Source organism: Cyphomyrmex costatus, unplaced genomic scaffold (genome assembly GCF_001594065.2).
Source record: "Cyphomyrmex costatus isolate MS0001 unplaced genomic scaffold, Ccosl1.0 scaffold59, whole genome shotgun sequence".
NCBI classification, from domain to species: Eukaryota; Metazoa; Arthropoda; class Insecta; order Hymenoptera; family Formicidae; genus Cyphomyrmex; species Cyphomyrmex costatus.
The window spans coordinates 359,928-387,474 of NW_017280071.1; the positions used below are offsets into that span (position 1 = coordinate 359,928).

General features: G+C 36.6%; 4 protein-coding genes across 4 annotated transcripts; 2 read left to right on the top strand and 2 right to left on the bottom strand.

Annotated features, from left to right (window-relative positions):
- Positions 1-115: 115 nt before the first annotated feature.
- Positions 116-13,557, bottom strand: Mcm3 (minichromosome maintenance 3). Its single transcript, XM_018546823.1, has 12 exons — positions 13,545-13,557; positions 4,760-4,818; positions 4,346-4,458; positions 3,959-4,167; positions 3,173-3,303; positions 2,860-3,098; positions 2,514-2,756; positions 2,012-2,375; positions 1,440-1,744; positions 1,163-1,313; positions 632-1,086; positions 116-354 (listed from the first exon to the last, which is right to left on the bottom strand). Exons 1-12 carry the CDS (start codon positions 13,555-13,557, stop codon positions 156-158), a joined length of 2,481 nt encoding a protein of 826 aa, XP_018402325.1. The 3' UTR covers positions 116-155.
- Positions 8,231-16,593, bottom strand: Lrrk (Leucine-rich repeat kinase). Its single transcript, XM_018546822.1, has one exon. The coding sequence runs from the start codon at positions 16,591-16,593 to the stop codon at positions 9,133-9,135; it is 7,461 nt and encodes a 2,486-aa protein (XP_018402324.1). The 3' UTR covers positions 8,231-9,132.
- A 4,111-nt stretch (positions 16,594-20,704) lies between these two features.
- Positions 20,705-22,077, top strand: MED6 (mediator complex subunit 6). Its single transcript, XM_018546812.1, has 5 exons — positions 20,705-20,769; positions 21,068-21,227; positions 21,316-21,490; positions 21,637-21,883; positions 21,989-22,077. Exons 1-5 carry the CDS (start codon positions 20,739-20,741, stop codon positions 22,066-22,068), a joined length of 693 nt encoding a protein of 230 aa, XP_018402314.1. The 5' UTR covers positions 20,705-20,738; the 3' UTR covers positions 22,069-22,077.
- A 1,311-nt stretch (positions 22,078-23,388) lies between these two features.
- Positions 23,389-27,387, top strand: LOC108779400 (uncharacterized). The gene is made up of 3 exons (XM_018546815.1): positions 23,389-23,666; positions 25,627-25,869; positions 26,948-27,387. The coding sequence occupies exons 1-3, from the start codon at positions 23,490-23,492 to the stop codon at positions 27,194-27,196; spliced, it is 669 nt and encodes a 222-aa protein (XP_018402317.1). The 5' UTR covers positions 23,389-23,489; the 3' UTR covers positions 27,197-27,387.
- The last annotated feature ends 160 nt before the right edge of the window (positions 27,388-27,547 follow it).

The following is a 27,547-nucleotide window of genomic DNA, read 5'->3' on the forward strand; positions in this document are numbered from 1 at the left end:
ATTCACTGTACTTATAATGAATGATTTCTTGTTTTCTGTATCTAATCAATTATAGCGAGTGATTAGGAGTTTCATTTTATCTAATAAATTAATGATCTAAAAATATCACTTCGGTTACTGTTTAAAACGTAATAACGAAACATTATAAAAACGTGTTATATCAAGAAGATAAGGTCATCTACTGCCATAATCTGATTTGCATCCGTCATGGTGTTAATAGCGGCGTTAATTTCGTCGGATGTGAAGTTCAAAGAAAGTGTTGTATTTAGATGATCGATGACTTCTGTCTTCGGAATATTCTGAACCCTGCGTTCTTGGAACAATTTGTTAAGTGACGACTTGAAGATCGTAAGTCTAAAATTAGAAAAAAATTAAAAATATACTTAATTTTTCGTTATTTTTTTATTTACAGGCACGTAACAGAATAAAAATATAAAAGTAACAAGTTGAAATGTTTAAGGCGTAAAGAAAAAGTCACGCGAGGGAAAGCTACATACTTAATTATTTAATTAACGATTATATTAATTTCGTCATTACATAATAATTATATAAATTAAGTTTCACGCGCGGTAACTATTTAATTAATGACTCAACTAATTCATAAAGCGTAATTAATTTAACAGATAATTACCTTTCCTGTGTGATTGTCGCAGTCGCTGTTTGAGAAACAGTAGTTGTTTTGGGATCGGAGGATTCTGGACCTTCAGTCTCCGTGCGGCTACTGTGCGACTCTGTGTGCGAGGTGGTTTTTTGTGATCTGGTTATTCTTCTTGTTGCTTGTTCGATGTATTCATCGTCACTATCGTATTCGTATGGATCGACTTCACCCTCTCTCCCTTTTACCTTTTTAGAGCGTTTCGCCTGTCTGCTTTCCTCTATTTCGTCTGCAGTCTCTGATGCATCGCTATCATGTCGTCGCCGCTTTCTCCTTTCTTTCTCTAGCACGCGTTTGAAGTAAGCAAACTGTACGAGTTCTATCGCGGCGCGTGCATCCTCGCTCTCCACGTTTTTCGAGAGCCGTGCTTTCGCGTGCGCCGTAGACAACCGAATTAACGTTTCTAGAGTTCTCGCGGTTACCGGTTGAGTCTAAATTATTCGAAGAAAATGTCAGGCATGCACTTGTATATGTTTTATTCAAATCTAGGATTTTCCTTTTACTTACCCTCGCAACATCGGATTCCACCATATCTTCCGATCGAAGTTTTGAATATTCCTCTGCGATAACGGCGCTGGCCTCTTCCGTGAGCTTGGGTTTCATGCACCGTGCAATGTGTATGTATTTTCTCATGAACTGTATGGTGAGGATCTGGTCGCTAAGAAATTCAAAACACAATTTTGTTGTATGAAATCTAATTAGAGCTTCATATTATTGTAAGATCAGTCGAATCAAAGCTCTCGTAGATTTAATGAAACAAAATAGTTTGATAAAAGTGGATTACTTTTTAGATCGCGTTTGCCCGTGTAGAAGTGGATCGTATTTCTGGTAAACTTGAGACTGCGTTTCTTCGGTAGCTACATCGTCCGGATTTTTCGTAGTCAACATGTCTAACTTTGAGCCTAAGCTCAGAGCCTCCCCGTCTTGTTCCAGAGGACTTCTATATCGATGCATTCGGACGACATGATCGCTGATTATATGATCCTGATCCGAGTCAATTACGTCCAGCACAACGAAGAGTAAATCGAAACGCGATAATAGAGAATCTTGCAGGCCGATATTCTCCATGGGAGTTTTATACTGATCGTACTAAAAATGTGAGGAGCTTTCATTAAATAATATTCATGTATTTCTTAAAATCAATTTAAAATCTAATATATATTAATATATTAATTCATTTATTATATATTAAATTTTAACGAGTAATTACATTTTTTAATAAAGAAGTATTTTTCCTAAAAAGCAAATTCAATTCAAACTTATTTTTCATAAATTACACAAAAATTTATAAGTTTAAATTTTGTCATTAAATCGAATCAATCTACAAATAGCTTCTTCAAAACAATCCGGACTTACTCTTCCGTATACAGGATTCGCGGCTGCCAATACTGAACAGCGCGCATTCAAACTGGCGTGAATTCCCGCTTTGGCGATAGTGATTCTTCCCTGTTCCATCACCTCGTGTATCGCCGTTCTATCAATGTCCGACATCTTATCAAATTCGTCGATGCAAATGACACCGCGATCCGCCAAGACCATCGCGCCCGCTTCCAGTCTGCGTTCTCCAGTCTCTTGATCAACTGTAACCGCCGCCGTTAAACCAACGCCGGAAGAGCCTCTTCCAGTGGTTGGAATTGCTCGTGGAGCAGTACATAACACATAACGTAGTAATTGCGACTTGGCCACTGATGGATCTCCAATTAGTAACACATTTATGTCTCTGTAATATATCAAAAAAATCCGATTATGTTATTATATAATCATTATGAGTGAATCACTGTGCATGCACAGAGCTATTGAGTATTTTGAAGTTTGTTTTTCGATATGAAAACCATAAGAATTGCCAAAGAAAGCTTACCCTCGCAACCTTGTACCGTTTGGCAAAATCTTCTCCACTCCACCTAAAAGGAGGCATAGAATCGCTTTTTTTATATATTCATTGCCATGTATGGATGGCGCAAGAGACTTAGCGAGAAGTTCGAAGATATTCTTGTAGGGATTGTTCCTAACCAGTTTCTTGCACATAGCTACGTCGCCATGGCTAATTGCAAGATTGGCTTCCTTACTCAGTTGCATTATATTATTAGCGATTAGGACCGTCCTACACAATAGTAATTATTACGATGAGTTTTGAGATAAAAATATAAGGATTATGCGACTTAATTGAACTAGGAAACAATTCTCGATTCTCGTCTGAAACATACCTGAAAGTTCCGGTTGTGTATCCACCCTGCTTTCCCGGCAGACATCGATAGTTTCCAACAATCTGTACTCGATCTCCAGGCTTGCACAAGTCCACCAAATCGTTATCACAAATTACATCCACGCTTCGTGGTAATTGACCGGCTGGAGCTTTTTCCGGCATCTCCTGTATAGTGAGCGTTTGATGATCCTTGTAAGTCGACAAACCAAATTCTGTTTCAAGCGGATTGCCGGCTTCATCCTGTTAAACAGAAAAACAAATCTTCAAACAATAAATATTTTTTTATATTTCATTTAAATAACAGGAATAATTACAGTCGTTGGATAGACAGCAGAGTGGGGAAATGCCTCCAAGGAAGTTAGATCCGAATAGGCTCTTTCCAGGACCGTTTTAGTCACGTCACAGTAATGGACGCTCCTCACAACTTTCGGTCGTACCAATGAACCTATAATATTTTATTAATACAGTGAGATATATATATATATATATAATACTTATAAATATAAATTATATAAAATTTGACAAATTTAACACATGAATAAATTAAATAAATCTATTAAAGGAGAATTATAAATAGAATGTGATATTATAAATTCCTATGAATAAGTCTGAGCAGAAATTAAATTCGTTCTTTCAGATATCTTATTTTATAAATGATGTTCTTATAAATATAAATTTTTCATAAAATATGATAAATTTAACACATGAATAAAAATTAATCTATTAAAAGAGGATTATAAATAGAGAATCTCTTTGATAAATTCTATAAATAAGTCTAAGCAGAAATTAAATTTGTTCTTTCACATACCTTTAGTTTATAAATGTAATATTAATCTTATAAATATAAATTTTTCATAAAGCGTGACAAATTTAACACACAAATAAATTAAATAAATAGATCTAATAGGAGAATTACAAATAGAACCTGATAAATTCTATAAATAGGTATGAACATAAATTAAAAATTTACTCTTTTAGATCTTTATTTAAAAAATGTGATGTTATTCTCATAAACATATTAAAGTAAAGTTATATAAACAAATTGAGATAAATCCTGTAAATCTAAGCAAAAATTAAATTTTTCTCTTTTTGATACTTGCATTTTGTGACAATACCCTCCACACATACCAAGTTACCCAGGAAACGAGAGGTAAGAGTTCTTGGTGTGACATGCTTATTTCCAAAGCTGCCCTCAAAAGCTACAAAGAAGTCTTTGTTGCTTTTAGCATAATCAATGTCTACACTTGAGATATATTGTTTCAGAGCATTCTGAAATGCTAGTTGTTCCTCAAAGGAATTATTTAATAGACTGCAACACAATCGATTCTTATGATTATCCTTAATATTATATAAATTTAATAGAAAATTTAATAAAAATATAAATTTAATAAAAAATTATATAAATTTTACTGTTTATAAATAATTTGTTTGTACTATACATTGGCAAGAACTAAAGAAATAGAAGATATATAAAATCTTTTATATACCTTGCTGTACGGGCAGGATTTTTTCTTCTTAAATCATTGATGTTTACGACCAGTCTGCTTTTATCTTCCTGAATCATATTTTTAACCATAGTGGCATATATGCTTTGATCCTCCTACAAAGATAATAAGCATAAGGATTTCATAAAAGTATCAAGCAAGAACAAAATATCATCTTAGTGTAATAATAATGTGACATTTAATCTTCTAATATATGCCATATGATTTGGAAATAAAAATAAAGTTATATCAATCCAAGTATTTATATTTCTTATAAGAATTGAATAATAATTTTTCATTTATCACATTGTGTATTTTTTCTATAAACAAAAAATTTATTACGAAAGATTAAAATACAACTGACAATTATGGTCAAGTAAACGTTATAAAATAAACAAACTTTGACGATACTCTTACCACATCGTCTAGAAAGTCAACATATTCGCGTGTTATTTGCTCAAGATTGTGATCGAATTCTGTATCCATTTTTGTTACTGGCAATTGACACTTATAATGCTGTAAATTCTTATACAATAAATATTTGCGAATCCCGAAATCCTTTGAGATAAAGCAACTCCGTCTGCCATTTACGCGGGAAAACACATGCGAGCCAAGCCGTTGCACCGAAAAAACCCCACGTCCCACGTGCTAATTTCTAGGGAATTTCCTCTCAAGTTTTTCGAACTGTAACATTTAAAAAATGGCGACGATATGTTTTGACGATATGCTTGAAAAGGTTATATTTTGCATTGCGGGTGTTGTGTGTGTATTTAATCTGCTAAAAAATTTTAGCTTTGTTTTGAATACGTTCGTGGAAACGTCAAAGAAATACACGATGGCACAAAGCAGACTAGAGAAAATTGGCACTATATATACTAGGTGAGTCCACATTCAAAATTACTTTAGAAATTAAACTATCGATTGTTAAGAAACTGTAGAGAAATGAACGTTTTATTAATTAGTTTTGTATTTTATATTTCAAATGCTAAGATTGACAATGAATCTTATTATTTGAATTACAAAATATAAAAATTTTGGATACTTCCAATTTTAAACACAAAATATGTAATATTTTGGATACTTTCGATTTTAAACACAAAATATGTAATACTTTTATGCTCCACTGAAATACAAAATACACTTGTACAAATAACGTGTTTTAAATTAAAATAAAATTTTGAATATATATTTCCCTTCCCAGCTATGAAATAGGAAATAGGGATAGGAAATAACATACATTAATGTTTTAATCCACCAAAAATGGCATTGATATACAGTTTCTAGTAGCTTGAAATCTATTGCCAGTGTGTTATTCCTTGTTCCTCTATTTCCTATTATCTGTGCTTTTTATTGTTCTCTAAGATCACTAATACATACTTAACTTTTAAAAGCTAATGCATAAGCAATTTAATTCCATAATTCTTTAATCAATTTGAAATAAATTATATTATTCTCTGTTTCTACTGCTTCTGCTTTTCATAATGGATCCTCATACTTTAAAAATGGATAATCTAAATATTTTATAATAATGTGCTTGTACATTCTATATAATGAAATACATTTTAGAATGGCTTCATTGTTAAAAGGCAAAGCTATAAAAAATGAAGATGCACCATTGTGGTTGGTAGTGTACGAAGCTTTTCCTCCAAAATATGAACCAAGATTTGACAGAAGACTGCCAAAGAAGCCAGTTACACCTATCTTTTATGAAGAGGATCTTATTCGAGTGTAAGATATTTTAATGTATTCAATAAAATATTTATATTATGTTATATAAATATGTTTTCTGTTACAGAAAGTTCCATAAAGATCGGAAATTTATACCAGCTACTAACTTGGCAAACGAAAGTGTAAAATCTGCGACGCAGAACTTTCTATCCATGTATCAAACAATAAAAAAGGTAAATTCAATCTATCGATTAAATTGATTTTTCAATAATACTAAGAATATATTTACTTAATAGGAAGGACTGTCAGAAGATAAAGCATATGAGCGAGCGATGGAGCAGTACGTTTCTGAGATGGAAACAAGAACAGAATCGAGAAAGGAGAATGAATCAAGTTCTAATTTATTTAGAAGTTCTAAGTTCTAGAAAAATATATTCTTACCATAAATTCTGTTGTAAATAAAGATTTCATTATTTAACATCTGATATTTGTGTTAAATGCTATCCTATATTGTTGTAATACTGACATAAACAGACATAATTAACGAGTCTTGTTCAACAACAGTGTTTATATTTCGTGACAATCAATACATTAAATAACAATGAGTTTCTGCAAAGTTATAACTTATGTTTATAAGTATGAGATGATAACATAATGATCCTCACAATGAGTAAACATGAATTTACAATGATGTACTTAATGTACAGAGATCAATCGCATAGATTCTCAGTCGCAATAATTAATTATATTCCGTTACACAACGTTAATAATATTCCAAGGCATATGTGACAATAATTGTATAGGGTGATAATTTCTACTTCTTTATAATAGTCGTATTAGAAAAAAGGGGATACAAGCTGCGTATATCACTGTGATTCGCTTTACGCGCTGCAGGTACGAGTAATTAAAAAAATAAATATAAAATGCGTCGAATATAAATTACAGATATTGAATCAGTGCACCAAAAGCGCCGGTTCGAGAATAACAGCCAAAGATGTACGTATCGTACGTATCGTTATTGAAAATATTCTCGGTCACATCACATTTCCTAAAGATAATATTCTTAAAGATAATATCCATTTAGTCCTTTGAATGTCGCTTCTCGTTCAAATGAATTACGGGCGAATTAAACATGCAAATGTGTTGTACTACAATATTACGTTTCATTTTTATTTTATTGCTATAAGCTAATAAAAAATATCAAACTTAATATTATTAGAAAGATATCAAGCTTAAATATATAAAAAAGGAACGAATTTATCAAGTAATATTTCTAGCAAGTATATAGAAATTCAATAAGTGCAATTAAAGAGCGTTGTAATATTAAAAGTAATATAACAATTTTTTGTGACAGTATTTTACGTCTTTTCTTTCACTGAGTATTTCATATCACATCAATTACGTTTGGGATACACTGATTATTCTTATAATTAAATAAAATGAATCGAGATTTATGCCCGTTATACTAATATAGATTAATTTCGGTTCAATTTGTTTTTCATCTTTTTCTAGTTCTGCCTGTTAGAGCTGGCTGCATCATTATTATAACTTGATCGGTCGATTAAGTGTTAATCATGATGATCCATTTCAGTGAAGTAATCGGCCAATTAAGTTAATCAGAATGATGAATATTGGCTCTTAGAAAAAGATGAAAAGTTTCTTAGAAAAAGATTAACTCAAAATTAAACTGCATTGGTAGGAACATAGGCACTAATGATTTCATTGAGCAAAATGCTTCTAATGGATATATGTATTCTTGTGTAATATTGTAGTAAATTAATGTTAATATAATGTTTATACATCATGTCCCACAACCTTCAGTTCGATTAGAGTTAGGCTGCTTTCCTTTTAGGAGACATAGTTAATGCAAATATCATTTTATCCTTCTTAGCATTTAATAAATAACAAAGATAAAAGGATATATATATATTGGAAACTGTCATCTCTCAAAAAGAAAACAGTTTTAATCTCTGTAAAAATTATATAGTGCAATGTAAGATATTATTTTGGACGTGATGTAACTGAATCGCGAAGATAATATGATTCAGAAATCGTATTTCTATATCGATTCAAGATTATGTTAATTTTAGCAGTAAAACTTATCGAAATCTTAATACTAACGAGATATTATAAAAGGTAATATTGATGGTGCTAAAAATAGCTCTTTGACGTTTAAAACAGCTCAGTTAATATCAATTAATATTTGGAAAACGTTTTCCTTCTTTTATTCTATGACGAAAAACAGATTACGTTACCTTCTCTTCCATTAGTTATACCAATATTTATATAGCGCAACTGTCGTAGAGTCCGATTATACTTACGCAAGCACAAACGTACGTTAAAATACTATTAGATTATTTGCTTAAGATTTAGTTTTATACAAAATAAGAATGTTTTTCTCTTATACTTGATAATGCTGTGATTTGGACGAACGAAAGAATATCAGCTTACAGCCTGTGATGCAGGATGTTCGTTAATAAGAGTTCTCGTGGGAAAACTTGAGTTCCGTAAAACTTGTAATGTCATTTCCTTTTTCCATCTTTATAAAGGCGATTTCTTTCTCGAGCACGATTATTAGCGTAATTAACATTCTTTACGTACTAGGTACTATAATATTGGACGTATAAGATTCATTGCTGAGCCCGTATACATTGCTCAATTGAACCTCGCACCACTTAAGCACTTCCGGTATTATGTTGCCGAAGAAGAGAACCGTGTAATCCCATCACAACTCTTTAAAATTTTGGGTGTGTTCCGTTTCACGCATGATGTGCATAATGTATCGTTTATTCTTGTTGCGCATCACATATTAAACAAAGACAATTGGTGCATTATGTGCATCAAAGGTGAAAAACGGAACACATCTTTTGTTTATCATACCGAATTATAACCACTCGTATATTGGCACCGAATTTCCTTATAATGAAAACTGCTTTCTATCAGCATTCATTGAAAAATCGCTGGACCAGAGTAGATTTGTTTTCTTATGCATTTTGTATTAAATGTAGCTTATTTGTGTACCATTATTTTTGTATAAGATAAAGACAGACGGATCGCATGTGCTAAAAAACGATCGCCAAAAGATGCACCTGAGGATGTGGACCTTACTATCTCCGAGGAAATCAAGTTGCCGACCAGTTTTCCGATCTCCAAAGCAGGGTGTACATGCCGTGCCTGAGTTCCTCGTTCTCCAAACTCTTTAAAGAAAAGTCGGTATACCGCGTGATTAGGCTGCGATATCCCTGGCCGACAGTCGCTAATACCGTCTTCCTCTTGTCGGTGGACTTCAGGGATACAATCTGGCAGACTTTGCCCTCGAACGGCCGGAATACAGTGACGGGACGAAGGGTGCCGCACTCGGCAACGACGATGCAGCCCCAGGTAGTACCGATGTATAACTGACCGCAACTGGCCTCGAGAGCGGTCACTTGACACTTTTCCGTCGACAAGTTTTCCTCGATAGCGATGGACTTGAGACTCTCGGAGCAAGGTACCAGTTTAGACATGTCGAGTTTATTGATGATCTGCCGGCTGTCTACGTCCCATTGGTACACGATACAGCCTGGATACGTGTATGAAAAAACGAAGCTTTCGGTCGTTACACCGATCAGATACGTGGCAAACAGATTCTTCATCGCGGCATCATTAGCGGAGCAGTGAGACAGCTGCGTCGTGTCAGCCAGGTTGCCATCCTTCAGAGTGTAAATGGATATCCGGCCATAACTTTGACCAGCCCAGAGCTCCAGCACACGTCTCTTGCGGCATACTGCGGCAAGCGAGTAAGTCTTGACGTCAGCATTGTGACGTGTCGTTTCCGTGCCATTATTACCGCCAGTGATCTCCGTTTTCTTCATTTGCATGAATGTGTTGGATAACAAAAAGATCCGACCGCTGTGTAAGGCCACGGCAAATTGCTTCAACTGTTCTAGGTGAATCAGTCCGACCACTTTAGACTCCCGTCTGTGATCTGTCTCCAGACTATAGCTGGCCACACAGCCAAAGTTACCGCATAAATAGACGTGCACCTGACCGGCATTGTCGCCAATCCAGATATAGCCGTCCACGCCGCACATGGCGTATGGTATCACAGGTGTTTCAATGCGAACGTGGCGCAGCCAACCCTTTTGAGTGCCCAACAACATATCCACCTCACCGTTATTGTGTCCGAACCAGATCTCATCGCTGTTCAGACTCTCTGTTGCATCATTTGACCCGCTGCTACCACAATGATTAGTCATAGTGACCGCAGTCACCTGCGTGCGTTCTGTCAACAAAGTGACGTCTATCAGATGCGTGAACTCAGGCGCGGAGGCGATTGAGACAATCTGACTGGCGGTCGGCCGATCCTTCGGATTCTGTGCCCAGCATATCACCATCAAATCAAGCGCGTAACACGGATGGAAAGTCTCACGGTATATGATCGGTGGTCTACCACCCTCCAAAATGCACTCCTTCACCGCCTCGTGGCCCTCAAATGGTTGGCGCAGTGTGATGAGCTCAAAGATGAACATGCCGAACGAGAACGAATCCACCTTCTCCGTGTATTCTTCCTCACCATTGTATCTGATGATCTCAGGCGCCATGAAGCCTTCTGTGCCTCCAAAACCTTTCGCTCCTGTAGGCAGTGTCAGTCTTGAGATACCGTAATCAGCGACTTTGACGTGCACCGGTTCTGGATTCTCTTGAAACGGTAACGGCATCTGCCACACCAACACGTTCTCCGATTTGAGGTCGCGATAGATGACGTGTTGCTGATGCAGATACTCCACTGCCTTAGCGACCTGAAGGATTACCGCCTGAAGCGTATAAGGATCCAACTTAGCACCGGAGCGACGATAGTTTTTTAGAACGGCATCCAACGCGCCCTGAGGTGCCAGATCCAATACGAGAGCCAAAGGACTGACAACTATACCTATCAGCGGTACGATATTAGTATGTCTTAGTGTTAGTAAAATATTGAGCTCTTGACGAGCCATACAATACGCTTTGCAAGCGTATTGCAGTGGGTCACGGTCCCATTTACTTTGTGATGCCTTGTATGCGAGGATTGCCGACTGTGTAGAATTTGGCCCTGGCGAGACGGGTTGCAACATTTTGATGGCTACATCGGCGCGGACGTACGTGCCGGGTAATCGGCAGCTGCCACGAAAGACGAAACCAAACGCGCCACGACCTAGTAACTTGCCCCGCTTCAAATCCTCTGACTTAATCAGGTGTTTAGCGCCTAAATCCATGAAGATGATGTCCGGTGCGACGTGCGACAGCGGGATCTCCAAATGCTTTGGACAACTGATGGGCTTGTTGCTGTACGCTGCCAATATACACTCCTCTACCATCCAAGAATATGCAAGAGTATTCTCGGGATTCGAGTTCTGCTGCTTTGACATATCCGGATGTCCCTCAAGTGATGGCATCCTGCTGGACGTCAGACTGTCATAACCGACACCGCTATCGCCATCGGACTTGTAGCTATCCTGACTTTGCCTCTCGGTGCGAGACTTCATGGCGCAGTACTTCTGAATGTCTTCAATCAGTCGGCCATCACTGTCGCTTGACTCGCCATCGCCATTCTCGGTATTGCCGAGTAAACAACGCGGGCACGGTATCAATCTTGTGACTAGCAATTTACCTTCCGACGTGTGGACAAAACGCGTGCCTAGTGTGGGGTACCAATCTTCTAGCAAGATATCGATGTGATCGACGATCAATGCCATTAACTGCGGTATACTCTCTGGTCGTGGCTCTACCACGATTGCTTGGTAACCCATCGGCTCCTCGTCCACAGAATCAGACATAATGGGCTGCTTAATCACCAGGGTATCTACTGGAAACCAAATTTCTAGAATAGCAGAATTTTTCAAGTCCACTGTGCACCAAATACCGTCTTGTTTTAACTTAAATTTAAATTGTCTGTAATCGTACGGCGAATTCTTCAGATTATAGCAGACTTCTTTTAGACGTAATAAGGTAATACCCGAGTATCGCAATTCGATTCCCGTCTGCCAGAGCACCCACTCGGCCTGTAGATCTAACAAACTAGCAAAAATATTGTCGTCGACGAAATCCTTGAATGGCGCCAGAAACGACATGACGATATCGACGATGGCGTCATCCGCGAGGATCCGAGTAATCAGTCGGGACCAAAAACCGCTAGGAAAATATGACATGAGTAATAACCTAGTGACGGAACAATCGGGTTGCGATCTCGACGTGAGCACGCATTCAGCGTTATTTTTATTGTCGCTGATTAATGCACCCAAGCACGCAAACATGGGCGACGTGATCTTCTTCGCACGTACGTGCCAACCGCGAGTCTTTACCGGCACCTTAATTATCTGATTATTACGCAAAATATCTTCTTCAGTTGGTAGAAGGGATGGTATCAGTAGCGTGCGGCAATCCCATGTCAAAGCAACCTCGAACTTGTTAAGCAAGCTAACAATATAACCTTGGGTGTCAATTGATGATATCGTGGAGGATTTGAATACATGTTGAATATCGTCCAATTTCATTATACCTGATCTGGCGAACGGGTTGATCTCTCGTATGGTGACCACGTGAGCCAGCATGTCGCAGAGCCATTGTGGATCTAAGAAATAGAGGTCTTTCAACGTAGCATCATCATAGTGGAGGATTATCCCGTTTTCATGCAGGAATAACGTCGCCTGATGTAATTCGGCAGGATCTCTGAAGGATCTGTGCAACTTTTGAAGCTCATTATTAACCGCTGCGTAATATTGATCGGCCTTTAGCACCGGATCCAAACCGGACAGCTTTCTGTCATGCGCCAATTGGATCACTACGTCTTCCAGCGCTAAATAACTCGCCGGGACCTTCTGTTCGAGTAGCAGTTCCTTGCTGCCGGGCGATCTCAAACTGAAGACAACGTCATAAATAAGATTGCACAACATCTTGATATTGTGACGTGTCTTGCAGCTTACTTCGATTGTTTCCATGACCTTTGGTAGACCGCACTTCTCGGCATCGACCACGTTGATAAATTTGTCGCGAATATATTGTTGGAGACCTTCGCTATGCTCATAAGAAACGTCGTAATGCGTGCCGACGATGATAACCGGTGAATTAGGTGCTCTGCTTTGAATGTTCACCAGCCACTGAAAGATCTCGGAAACGCCTTTGAAACCGTCCGTGATCCGCCACACGACTAGATACAGACTGCGCTTTGATAAAAAATACTGATGCGTCGCGTAGTATTCACGTTGACCACCAAAATCCCAGGTTCTGAAGTAAACCTGTCCATGGGATGATTGTCCGCGCACTTTCTTCTCGTAAATCCAGTCGCCAATGTCCACACCCACGGTCGAGATAGTTGTACCCTTGGCGGTTTTCGCATTGATGTTCTTATTACCCATCCGCTTGGCCCAATGTTCGGATGCCTTTTTCTTGTTCGGCACCTCGCCTTCCTGCCGTAATTGCTCCAACAAACTCGTTTTGCCAATTCCCTGAATACCAACGATCATCAGTTTCATGCGTGCATACGCCTTTGCGTCCTCCAGGATGGATTTCAGGTAACCGATCACGTCCATCGTCTTATACTTCTTCGACTCGATCATCGACTTGAGCGGCTCCTGTAATCGGCAGCCCTGCGTGTTCAAGTTCCATAGGCGACCCAGCAAACCCATCTGTGGTGGCAATTCAACGATCTCATTGTTGCCGCTGATGTTCAACACCGACAAATTATTTAGCTCGTAGATGTTGTGCGGTATCTCGCGTAATTGATTATTGCTTATATCCAACATACTGACATTGGGAAACAGCAAGTACAGCTTTGATCCGGGATGTCCGATCTTTGGATCTCTGTCCGAATCCCCGCGTTCTTCCTCTAAGCATGGCATCTCACCATCGTCGCATGATGTCAGCTGAATACGATTCAGTAGATTATTCGCCAGGATCAGCGTGCGCAAGTTTTCCAGTCGTAGATGCCGCCTATGTACACACACCGATTGCAATACAATATCACGCATCGATGTGGGTGTTTGTCGATTACCGGGCACTATACTGGGCGACTGTGCGTTTACAGCCGGACAATAGCAGGCCGTATTCGCTTGTTCCATGCTGTCAGAGCTATCCACCTGGGGTAGACTGGGCCATCGCGAGATTTGATTGTTTGATAAGTCCAACTGTTTCAAGCTCGCTGGATACGAAGTGATGTGGCTCATCGAGCGCAGAGAATTGTATGCCATGTTTAGCCGTACTAGACTCACCGCCAAACATGGTAACGCCACAGGAATGCTGTTGAAAAGGTTATGCGCCAGATTCAATGACGCTAATACTGATTTGTTGCCGTTCTCTGTGTCATCACTCATCCTCTCCGACACTTGGACCGAACTAGTCCACACGTGTGGCCTTTCCATTTCGATTACCTGCGCGTTCGCGATCTTTGTGAATGAGTCGAACTCCATGGACTCTATTCGCGGCACAGCAGCCAGTCCGCGAAAGGTGCCATTCTGTTGCGTCTCTTCGCCTCGCTGGGGTTTCCTTAAGACATTTTGCGACGCTTGGCTGGGTAGATCACGCAGTAAATTGAACGAGGCGTTTAATTCCTTCAACTTCGGTGCACGCCATAAATTCTGTGGCAAACACTGCAGTTTGTTATTGGACACGTCCATGATTTCAAGCGCCGGTAAGTTCATAATGAATTCTGGCAGCTGCTCCAATCGATTGTCCTGTAGATACATCTCCTCCAGAACTGGACATAGCTTGTCCTTCGGATTTTTGGAGTCGGCCATTAGAGTGTCAATTTTGTTCTGTGCCATGTTGAGATACCGTAGACTCTGTAAATAGAACATGGTAGACGGTATGGAGGTGATGGAGTTGAGGGAGATATCAATCCGCGTGATGGCGTACAACACCAGATCGTTATTCTTCGAACTTAGTTTTTTGTTGACGTGCAATACTGCGTCGATCAACCACTGCAATCGGATTTGCGAGAGATGACACTGCTGATCGTGCCAATTAATCATAGTGGGCGTCTTCGGAAACAACGTAGAATAAGTGACGTGACCGAAGGACGACAGAGCAGAGAAGTGTGAGCTCTGCGTACATTCGGTCATCGCCTTCTTGTTGATCTTATACTCGGAATCCGGATGAGCCTTGATCGACAACAGTTTTGCAGTCAACGCCTCGTCACGATTCTGTGCAGCAATCTTCAGCGCTTTGCACTCGTTGTCGACGGCGCCATGTTTTAGCAGTAGATCCGCGATTTTCACATCGCGATTCTGACACGCGATCGTCAATACGCTTGAATAACTACCGTCAGGATCGTTCTGATCGTATGGAATTTTGACAGGCAATTCAAGATTAGCGCCCGCCTGAAGAAGAGCGTTCACCACTTCAGTATGTTTGCCCCTGACAGCTGCATGCAATGCTGTTTCGCTACCATTATTGCAATAAAGATCCAGATTCACTGGATATATCATTTTATCATCCTTCTTATCTATGGGCGCCTTGCTGCGGAAATTCAGCGACGACATCAACCTCTGAATACCACTAGAAATCTTGCGCTTCGATACCGGAAGTTGTTGCGCGCCATTCACTCCATCCTCTTCTTTGGTCGTCCTCGCCTTTACTCGATAACCCAGAAGCAGCTCGATGCATTTGACGTTGCCCAGCATACTAGCTATATAGAGTGCGTGTTGGCCAGTGACGTCCTGCGCGTTGATGTCGAACGGTAGTTCGTATTCGAACTCACCGGACGGATCCCTGTAGCGTTGATAGACGTGCTGCGGATACTCAAACTTGAGCAATATATCGATCACCAAATGATGGCCATTTATCGTCGCCGCATGAATCGGCAGCCAGCGCTCCACTGTGAGTTGTTGCGTCTGCTTGGGAAAGTGTCGGAGCAACAGTTCTACAATCTCCAATTTACCGTGGTAACACGCTATGTAAAGTGGACAGTATTTGGTGACTGGATGGATCCTGCAGTCGGCACCGTGATCCAGTAGCAGCCGAACGATGTCCTTGTGACCGCTCTCGCAGGAGACGAAGAGTAGCGTGTTGGCGCCGTTCGGCGCCATGTTCACCACGCATTCTAAATCGGTCGACAAACTCTGGATGATATTCCGAGCGGCCACAGTGTCACCCTGAATACAAGCCGCACGTAAGGAAGCGTGGGTCGCCTGTTTTGCAAGTTCATATTTCTCGGCCGCCGCTTTCAGGAGATAAATGCAGGAATCGTGACTGCTCTTCTCGGCTATGTCGATAGGCTTCAGGCCGTCATCGTCTCGGATCATGAGATCCGCGTCAAAACTCAGTAGCTTCTCCACGTTGCCGGCGTGACCATGTTCCGCGCAAACGTGCAGCGGCGTTCGATGATGACCGCGGGGACCGCAGGTGACGTTCGGATCAGCCCCAGCGGTCAGCAAAACATCTAGACAACGGGAGTTCTCCGTGATCGCGGCCGCGTGCATCGGTGTTCTGCCCCATGAATCCTTACTGTTGATATATTGGGTGTGTTCACCGCGCAGCAAATCCTCCAGCAACTCAGCGTTGTCCCAGAGTGCAGCTTGGTGCAACAACCGGCCCGGGAAGTCCTCGTCGATCGGCGTGTAATCCTCCATTACGAAGTCTACAAAATATATTGCTTTCGAATTGTTCCAATAGCGAAAAGCATAGCAACTGAAGAGCTTACAAAAAACGAGATCCTTAAGCCAATAATAATTAAATAAAAAGTCAAAATCGGCAATTAGAAATTGTAAATGTTTAAATTATTAATTTAAACTTTATTTTTAAATTATTTATTTAAACGCGCTTAAATAATTAAGACTTTGCACGTCTAACAATTAACGTTGAACAGACGTGTAAGGTCTGTTGATTATTGTATTATATTTAAGTGCAACACTTACAGCGCCAATTCCTAATTGCTCATTTAAACCTTTTAATTATTGAAGACCTTACGTTCTTTAAAAGAACAATGTAAATAGAAATCATCTTCCTTTTCCTTCTAATATAAAATTATGCATTTTAAAAAGATATACAATAATTTGCAATTTAAAAAGATAAATCCTGCAATTATTCCTTTAATTTTTTTCCTTTTAGTGTTACCTTCCAATATTACTCAATATTTTATTAACTGACATTATCTTTTTACTGCTACTATCGTTTATATGACACGCTATCGTTAATGAAAGTGGGTATCTTAATGAAAATTTATATCCTACATAATAGATAATAAATATTCGAAGAAACAGTTGTTTACGAACTTAAACTAGAATAGAGTTGGATTTCTCCAATTAAGATCTGCAAATTAGTGATGATTATTAATGTAATTAGAAATGTACCTGTGCAAATCCTGTTTATGTCCTCGTTACATGATCGCTACTGTTAATGTCATTTCTTTTGGTGTCATCATTTCCTCCGAAGTGCATTCTGAAATGTGTTGAACGAATCGAATTAGTAAATATTGCTAACTTACAAATGTTCTTTAAACATTGCACGACGCTTACTTTGACATCACACCGCAGATCAATGCACCACAGCTGAACTGCGTTGCTCAAGAATTTAAATCCGGATTCACGTTAGCTCGGTGAGGCTTCGTGAGAGCTATAATACAAGCAAGACGTCCATTTACTTGATTGAAATTACAATGAAGAATTCTTGCGTGTTAGTAAAACATATAATTTTTAACACGCTAAAAGAAAAAAGAGAAAGTCACAATTTAAAAAATAATCAGTAGCTCCCGTTTTTAAATAATAAAATTCAAATTGTCACTCAGTAATTGTCTCAGAAATTAAATGTCAAAATCGATTTACTCTGTAAAAAAATCTTTCAATTCAATTATGAAAAAAATGTTGCATGCAAGCGTGAAATGCTTATCGCATCCATTTTAGATCGATAGATATCTAACAAATAGAGCAACAAAAATTCCATACCTTGTTTATTAAAAAACATGAAATAAAACTTTAACATAAATAATTAAGTCTTTTTACAAAAATACCTTTCTTATTAAAAACAAAAAAAATTGAACTTTAACTCAAGTTACAGATCGTTTAAAAATGAACAAAAATATCCTACTCTTTATTTAAAACATGAAATAAAACTTTACACGAGTTACAAATAGTTTAAAAAACTAAACAAAATCATTTCACCTTTTTCATTAAAAAACATAGAATTTGAACGATTATAGGTCATTTAAAAATAAATAAAAATATTCTACCCTTTTTACTTAAAATAAAATAAAATAAAATTTTAACGAAAGTGTGTGTTATTGCGGTCGTTTAAAAAAATAAAAAATTCCGTCCTCTTTAAAAAATTTAATAAAACTTCGACGGAGTTATAAGTCATTAAAAAAAAATAAATATATATATTCTATTCTATTTATTAAAAAAATAATAAAATAAAACTTTAACAAAAGTTATAGGTCGTGTAAAAAAATGAACAAAAATGTTCCATCCTTTTTATAAAAAAAAATGAAATAAAATTCTCTTTAACGTACATTTTATTAAAAAATAAATAAAATAGAACTTTAACCTTTTCTCACACATTACGTATATAATATACATTAAAAATTTGAAAGTATATATATTTTTTTTCCGTTAAAATTATTTAATTAATTCTAGATATTATATAATTAATTCAATCGGCATTATACAGAAGAATATACATATATAATTAATTCTTTATAAACTATTTTTTTTATCTTAATGATTCAATTTAATTCAGGTCTGAAGGGATTAACGTAAGTTATAGTCGTTTACAAAAACCAATTTAAAAAGAAAAGAATAAATCTGTTTCACATTATTTTGAACTGCACGCGATTTTTTCGCGCGAGCGCGTGCACATGTCGCAGAGGGGGATGGAGAGGGAGGAAGAGCTACACGACAATTTTATAACCTTCATGTTTAATTGTACGTGAATTCAAGGGGACGGAAGAGGGAGGGGAGAGGTTTATGAAAGCGACAGCGTTGCGATTAAGCGGCGAATGTGAAACCCGAGGCCAATAAATCCAACAATAATTTTCAGCATTCTCATGTGTTGCAAAAATCAGTGTAGCGTCAAAATTCTCGTGGTGATTTTTTTCACGACTCTGTAAAGAGTCGTATACGTAGTCAGATAGTCTTTTTCCGCTTGCAAAAATCTAAAAAATCGCTGTCGAGAATAAGTGAACAGCTAGTCACTGTGACGCAGAACAAAATTCACAAATCAGCTGACGAGCGCTGACCTGTCAATCGCGGCGTCAATTATAATTCTCGGTTTTTTTTTAAAGAGAATCTTTCGGCGGATTTTCCTGGAACTTCAGACAGACACAAAACTGTAGGTTTCTTTTCGTTTACCTTTGCCATTTAGCGCACGAGCCGGCGATGTATCTCGGTGGAATTAGCCGCGACGAAGTATCATTCGTTGCGGGTCGACGGAGCGGCCAGCCTCGTGCGCGTTTTCCTCCGACAGGAGATAGCGATCACATTGTGATCCACACGGAGTTCGCAAACACTCGTACGAAGACATTCCTGTCGCGCGCGACCGCGCGACACTATTGACAGACTCCGAAATCGCTACGACCAGAACGGCGAGCGAAACGAGACTGAAGTGACTGAACGATACTTGACGGAATCATTGTCGCGCAACGGCGCGCACCGAAATACCGGAGCATGAGAATGAGAGTAGACATGCTCACATGTTTCAGACAGTTCGGGTGGAATTTGTCAAGTGGCGCCATCATATGCGTAAACGCGTATATACGTAGTATAGCCCATGTCCATGAATATTTCCGACGATCGTTCATCGTTATGTCGTAGATTTTTCAATTATATCGTTATAAAGTATTGTACTAAAACATTTTTTAATTTTTACCGAAAGTGCCTTAAAAATATGGCTTCAAGATTTTAGAAAGGCATCTGAAGTTATGTTTTTTATAAGACATTTTTATAAAATGTTGAAGTTTAATTGTGTGATGAAATTTTTTCCCAGAATTTTTTTATAAATTGGATTACTTAATTGTGAGAAAAGTCATGAATCTATACATTTTTTAAAATTTTTCATTTATGTGAATTTTAAATATTCTAAGAATTTCTCATTCTATAATTTCTAAAAAAATACTTTAAACTTTTGTAGATTTTATAAGTTTTTATCAGAAATTTTATAGAATAAGAAATTTCAGAATCTTAAAATATTCTAAAATCATAAAAAAATTCTAGAAAAGATATAGACTTACTTTTGGCACTTTTGAAACATTTAATTATGTAAAAATATCTGAGTAGAAATTTTTTAAAAATTATAAAAATATTCAAAAATTTTAAAAAGTTATTTAAAACATTCTGAGAAATATTTTCACAAGGTATAATATTTACTATCATATGATTAATTTAATACACAAACTAATACCATACATTTAATTTATGTAAATATATAAGTTGTACATACCTAATTTTTAAAAATCAAGTATAAATATAAAATTACTTCTAATATAACTATAATAAAAATAATTATTATATTTATAAATTAATTTCTCTCTTTTCATTAAAATATATAAGTTTTATAAATGCATGATAAAAATTACGAAAGTAATTTTGCCTATAGTAGGCACTAAAGGAAATTGTATTATCAGTAGTGCTCACAGATTAAAGGTATCAATAAGCGTCAATAGGTGCGCGAGAATCGACGTAAATAAAACGTCGAAAGAATGATACATAGGACTGAAATGAGATTGATATAATAAATAGTGTCATTAATTGCAATTATTTTTACATAGTTTTGTTGAGTGGATGTGATGATGATGCCCGGAAAAACTCCAGTACAAGGTAAATATCTATGAAATTCTGTTTTTCTACTAACCTGCCATAGGCAAAATTACTTTCGTTATTTTTATTACGTGGGTGTGTTTATAATACTTATATTTTATTGAAAAGAAAACAATTAATTTATAAGTATTAATTATTTTTTATTATAATTATTATATTATACGTAATTTTAATATTTGTTTAATTTTTTTAAATGGTTTATGTTTATATGTGCTTTGTATAACCATTACCTAATATTTAAATTCTTAATAACATTCCATAAATGACATTTGAGATAATTCTTATTCTCTCCTTATAGAAAATCCTTTAGGCCTGTCTTGGCATGACAGCACTTGGATTCCTGTTCTTAATCCAAGCAACATCATGGATTATTTCTCAGAAAGAAGTAATCCATTTTATGATAGAACTTGCAATAATGAGATAGTCAAGATGCAGCGTTTGAGCCCTGATCAACTGAAGTAAGTCTCAATCAATCTCAACATTAAATGTACAAACATACAAACTTTATCATTATTGTCATATTTATGAATGCTCGTTATTCTTCAGCAATATGACTGGCTTGGAGTACATTCTTTTGCACGTGCAAGAGCCAATCCTATATGTGATTAGGAAACAACTCAGGCATTCACCAACTCAAGCTTCAGCAGTTGCTGATTATTATATTATAGCTGGTGTTGTATATCAAGCTCCAGATTTAGGGTCTGTTGTGAGTTCCAGACTGGTGAGTGAGAGAAAAATATTTATTTAAATTTTTATCAAGATTGGGGCTATTATCAGAATATTTTATATATCCTCTTTAATATAATACTTGTTTTATAGATTGTATGTTTAGTTATTGTTATATTTAAAAAAATGTACTTTATATAGTTGTCCACAGTTCACCACCTACAATCTGCCTTTGATGAGGCAAGCAGCTGTTCTCGATATCATCCGAGTAAAGGCTATTCTTGGGATTTCAAGAATGGTAAGGCCTTAGCTGCAAAGAAGGAAACACCGGTGCGCGAGGAACCTAGCTCGCTGTTTCAACGTCAAAGAGTGGATATGTTACTCGCAGAACTTACTCGTAAATTTCCCTTACCGGTGCCGAAGCCAGTACACCAAGCAACAGAAGCTTGTATGTGGAGCGTAACTTATATAAAATTTTATACATATCCTACTTTATTTTTTCTTTCTCGATTTTAATACCATCATGATGTTATTATTTTTTTAATTATTTCAGCCGTAGAAATTAAACAGGAAGTGAAAACCGAGAAAAAAGATATGAAACCACCACCAGAAAAGAAACCTAGACTCAATTAATAATAAAGATAGATGTAATATATATATAATTTTATGGCCTATTTACCACTAAAAGTATCAACGTTTTTTATTCATTAAAAGAACAAATAAATTACTTTAAAAATAAAGAAAATGATAAAAAAATCAAATATTTCATCAGTATAAAGGTAAAAAGTTTTTGCATCTTTTATATACAAGAAATATAATATTAATTAAAAAAATAGGAACGATTACTAATAACTGATTGATACTTTTGGTAGTATAATAGTAACATATTTATGTGCGCATTTTTAAATTTTATGGCGTTATATATATATAAGGTATAATAATTACGTTTAAGGAAAAACAATTGTAGATTTGTAAGTTTAAATTGTGATTTTACTAATAAAAATTTTAACAAACTCTTATATTATATAAAAAGCACTTATCTCTCTTCATTTTTATTATTTAATTTAGCTTTTATGATATTAAAAATAAATATTTTTAACGATTTTACATACTCATTCTAGTATTATTTATGCAGTAATTGAATAAGTGCGAATTAAATTAAAAATAGACTTTAAATTGAATTCGATCTAATTTCTTATCGAAGAATATACCTCTTTTATTGTAGTACATTGTTTATAGTTTTTGCTATCAAATATACAATACTTTTTTTACGCCGAGCAAATGCTTAATTATTTTTATATGGAGAAATACAAATAAAGCGATATCGCAACTTTTTATAGAGCAACAGATCGGAATAAAGGTAAAAAAAATATGTTGATGTAAATGTTTGATTGTAAATGGATCATAATAGTTAGTATGTATGTACAAGAATACAGACGGTGGCAATTACAATTGCAACAGATATTCAGAGGCGACGTATAGTCGCTGCAACTGTTATTATGCGTGCAATTGCAACTGCTATTTGTCTGCTGCAACTGCTAAAGATTCATTAGCTATAATTTAGTTGAAATTCACTATCACTTTGAAACTACATTCCTGTATAACTTTAGATATGTTCGCTTTGAGCGCTCACGCGCTGTAAGCTTCATTCTATCTTATTTCCGTACATAATGAGATAAAGACAGAATGAAGCTTACAGCGCGAAAGCGCTCAAAGCGAATGTATATAGCCTTTGTGACACGTATTTCTGCGATGTTTAGCTATTAGTTATGGACAATGCTGAACTTTGAATGTGATTTTGTTGCATACGATCATTTTGGTGAAAATCAATGGAATGAGGATAAAACGCCAGCTTTCGTTCGCTTACAGTACATGCACATGAAATTGCACATGAAATTGCGAACGTCGATCAAAAACCGTCGATCGCGCCATTCAATTTGCACGCCAGCTTGCTCGCACCTTCAGCCATGTCCGCGGCGGGTTTATCCAGAGAAAAATGATCCTTTTAGATCATAAGAATCGCCCTGTGCACCGCGAGAGATCATTTTTGCGATATGCCGTCGAAAATGATATGCGACGCTCGTACATGCGGCGGTTGCCGGTATCTGGAGCAGGACGAGCAGAACGATCGGACGGCGAACCTCGCAGAGTTCCTGGCGAACTGTCAACACGCGAAATGCAAGGTGGTTCGTCTGGTCCGTCAGCAAATAAGTAAACTGCAGAATATGCAGGTACGGGTCCCCGCATTTCCCGTAATTGGACCGATCGATCCTCCCGACACCTTCCCCACGTCGCTGAAATCACCCTCCGGATCGTTTGGAGAACGTCGGCTCTCTCCGTTTTAAGATACATCCCCGCGACACACGTTTACGGACGCGCGGTGTTGACTTTGCTCTTGCACGCGATAATTCGGAGCGTTTGTGCAATTTGCTACGCGACATTCGGAAAGGTGGAAGCGCATCGAAGGAAATTAAACGTGTATTTGCCGAGAAATTAAATATATATCAAATTAAATATAACCACGCGTCTAGAGATATCATTCTCGATGACGACAAAAAAGAACTTTTTATCGGAAAACGAGTAAGAGGAAGAGACAGGAAAAAAGAGCATGCGATTTTAAATTATTCAAATTTGCCCACTGCAAAAGTTGTGTAAGAACTCTTTATTAATTTCTTATCAGCTATCATTTCCCTGCGAAAGGTAGATGGATTAAAAGAAATTGAGACGGAAATTGAGACGGACAGATTAATCTCGCAAATTGTTCGGTTCCATTCTTTTTCTTTTACTTTTGAAAGACCCGTCATTCTTTTTTGCTCTTTTTCCACTGACGATTGTATCTCGGAGTTTTAATTTACTGCACAAATTTACTTCACATTTCCAGTTCATCTAGAGAAACATTAATTTCACTAACAACGGAACCATCGGAATTGTCCGATTTTGATGAGCTTTGAAATATGTTGTAAAGCATAAAAATATATTAGATCCATATTTTTTTTATATATGTATCTAAAGATTCAGGGAGTGAAACAACTTTTTTTCTCGAGAATAACGAGAATTTTTTTCATTTTCAGCGAATATCTTCGAACTATGATGAGGTACATGAAAAAATGTTTTATATAAAAGTTTTATGGTATTTTATACTCTTCATAACGGTGTAGTCACATTTTTTAAAAATGTTAAGTTTTTCTTAATTTATCGTCATCCATAGGAGAGTGTTTTGATCACTAAACCTTAAAAATGTAAAAAAAAAAATGAATATATTTAATATCTCTCACTGCTTAACAAATTTAATTTTCTCTAGACCACGAACTGAACAAAGTGATTCTTATAAATTTTTTTATCACAAAAACTATGAATCCGTAAATGAAATTGCTCTATCACGTTACGTGTTTAGGAAAAATGAAGTTAAATATGCTGAAAATGGCATGTTTGAGCTAAAATATCTCAAAAACGTGACATGATAGAACAATTTCTCTTATGGTCCTATCCAACATAGATTAACTTTAATCTCAGTTTAACTTACTTTTTATCTTTTTATATAGTTCTAAGAATTAGAAAAAGATAGAGAGTAAATTAAACCGAGATTACAGTTAATCTACAACGGTAGAAATGAACATTAGTCTCGAACGCAATAAGTGCAGTAAACTTTAAGAAATTGACCAATCATAGTCGAGTATTCTTCTAACATTCGATTATAATTAATCAATTTCTTAAGACTTAAAACTTACTATACTTATTGTTATTCGGGATTTACGAATTTATTTTCAGCAATAAAAAAATCTGTAAGAATCGCTTTGTTTAATTTGTGATCTAAAATTCGTGTTGTACAGTTTTGATGTCGTACAACATATCCCAAGATCAAAATCAGTGAAAGAAAAGGACAATTTCGATGATTAATTTCCTAAAGATCTTATAAAATATCACATCGATATGAAAAGTTAAAAAAATTTCTTCTAGCAATCAGCAGTTAGTAGTAATTTTGTACACTGAGAAAACCATTTATTAAATTTTAATAAATATTTAGATAAATGAAAAAAATGTTAGTTGAGTAAAAAATGGTTCTTGCATCAAATAAATATGTGTTAACATTTAATAAATATTGCGCTAGGAAATTTTCTATTCAAAGAAATATATTTATAAAGATTCAGTAAAATTTTGCCCCATTTTTCGGGAAAAATCTTTTTGTTATAGTACGAGCATTTACTGACTACGAGCGACGAGGCACGTGAAAAGGTGTATAACGAAATGCCCACTGAAATGCACGAAGCGCTCAACAATGAAGTCCACGAAGTGTACGGTGAAGTACACGATGATCTGCACGAGGTGGAGAGCAAAGTAGAGCAGGCGTCCAACGAATCGTACGGAAATGTGTACGAGACACAAAAAGCTGCTGCAGTTACAAAGCGAACTGTCGGAGGGACGAACGCAATAGGGGTAAGAAAAAAAAAATAGATTCTCCTGGCTTTGATTTATAGTTTCTCAATTAATCGGTTATTAATAAAATAAAGTTAGAGTTCTTATATTAATAAAATAAAAAATATACCTTTTCTTTCTCTATGCGTCGACCGAACACGGAAAGAACGATATATTTTGCTGAAATGTCTAAAAAATTAACTAGATACAATTAACGTTCAATTTTGATCTACACGTCATGCTACACGGAATATAGACGATTTTGCGATCAATATGTCTTGACATTTGTAATATATATATTTTTTTTAATTAATATGGTTTCGAACTTCTTGTTGTTTTTTCACATTACTTCAGTTTTGTCAATCTGTGAGTAACTTGCTCTCAATGGATGGTGACTTCATCTATTTTAATATCGCTGAAAAGGACTCCAAAGAGAGTTGAAATGTTCAAATATAATAAAGGAGACATTATACAATCGTCTGAGTAATTATCTTCAATTCTAAAATTTTGCGCTCGTATATCTGCGCTGACTTTCATTAGCCTGTTTTTAATGGTTTATTTATTACAGGGTTGACAAAGACTAATGTTCTTTTTTAAAGAATAAAACGTTACGTTTTTTTTAAACATGTTTTCAATGCTTCAAATACGCTTTAAACCGTATTACAAAAAAAAAGTTAAAACATGTTTTTTACCAACCCTGATTTATTGTATTTTAACTAGATACAGACTTGGAAATAATTTTGGTGGACCATCAAAATATTTATATAGAAAACTCAAGCATGTTGATGAACTCAAACAATACTGCAAAAAGTTTTGATGTTCTACCTTGAACGTTCTGTATAATTATTCTGATATTTCAAGAAAATTACTTCTTGATCCGTACCAAGCAGATTTTTAGACTTCAGCAGAAATCATTCTTTCTGCGAAGAGATGCGAGTCAAACGTGCGATTGTAATTTACTTAAAAGCTTTCCGATGTAATCGAATTGTTTGTCTCTAAAGGATAACCCGTTACGAGAGTTATTATTTTCACCTTTTGGATGAAATTAATAGCTCGGCTTATGTTCCTCGGATGTTCTCTGATAACCGCGCATGTCTAGAACGCAGCGACCGCATCCTTGCGTCACACGGCGTCTCCTGGGAGAGCGGTGGACCGCAAGTGGATGCTGCGGATCCTGGATCGCGTTCGTCATCGAGCGCATCTGATACTGGCGGCCGCTGTGGTCGGTGTGATAGTCTGGACCGCTCTGGTGTACGGTGTTTTCCTGGGCGCGACGGCCTGCGGAAGCGGACGCACCTGTTTCCGGTCGTCTCTTAAATATACGCATGCTAAACGCACATTGTTTTAGCTCGTGCCATCTATCGACACCTCGTAAACGACACCTCGTAAATGGTGATTAAAGTTAACCGAGGTACAATCCATTTCACTTCAGCGTCTGCGAAAAGAGGTGGTTGATTGCCAGCTAGCTTTAATGAAGATTTCTAAGAATCGATTTGTAGACGTCCTTTTTCTTTTCTTCGCGAAATTACGCGGAGAGTGTTTACCTCATTCTCGTACATCTACCGTCGAAGTATCTTTGGTAAACTCAGGTTTTTAAGAGATAAAACAAAATATAAATATACTTTATACGTACTCTTATATATATACATATATACATACATATATATGTATATAATGCTTTATTTTTATAAAATTCTGA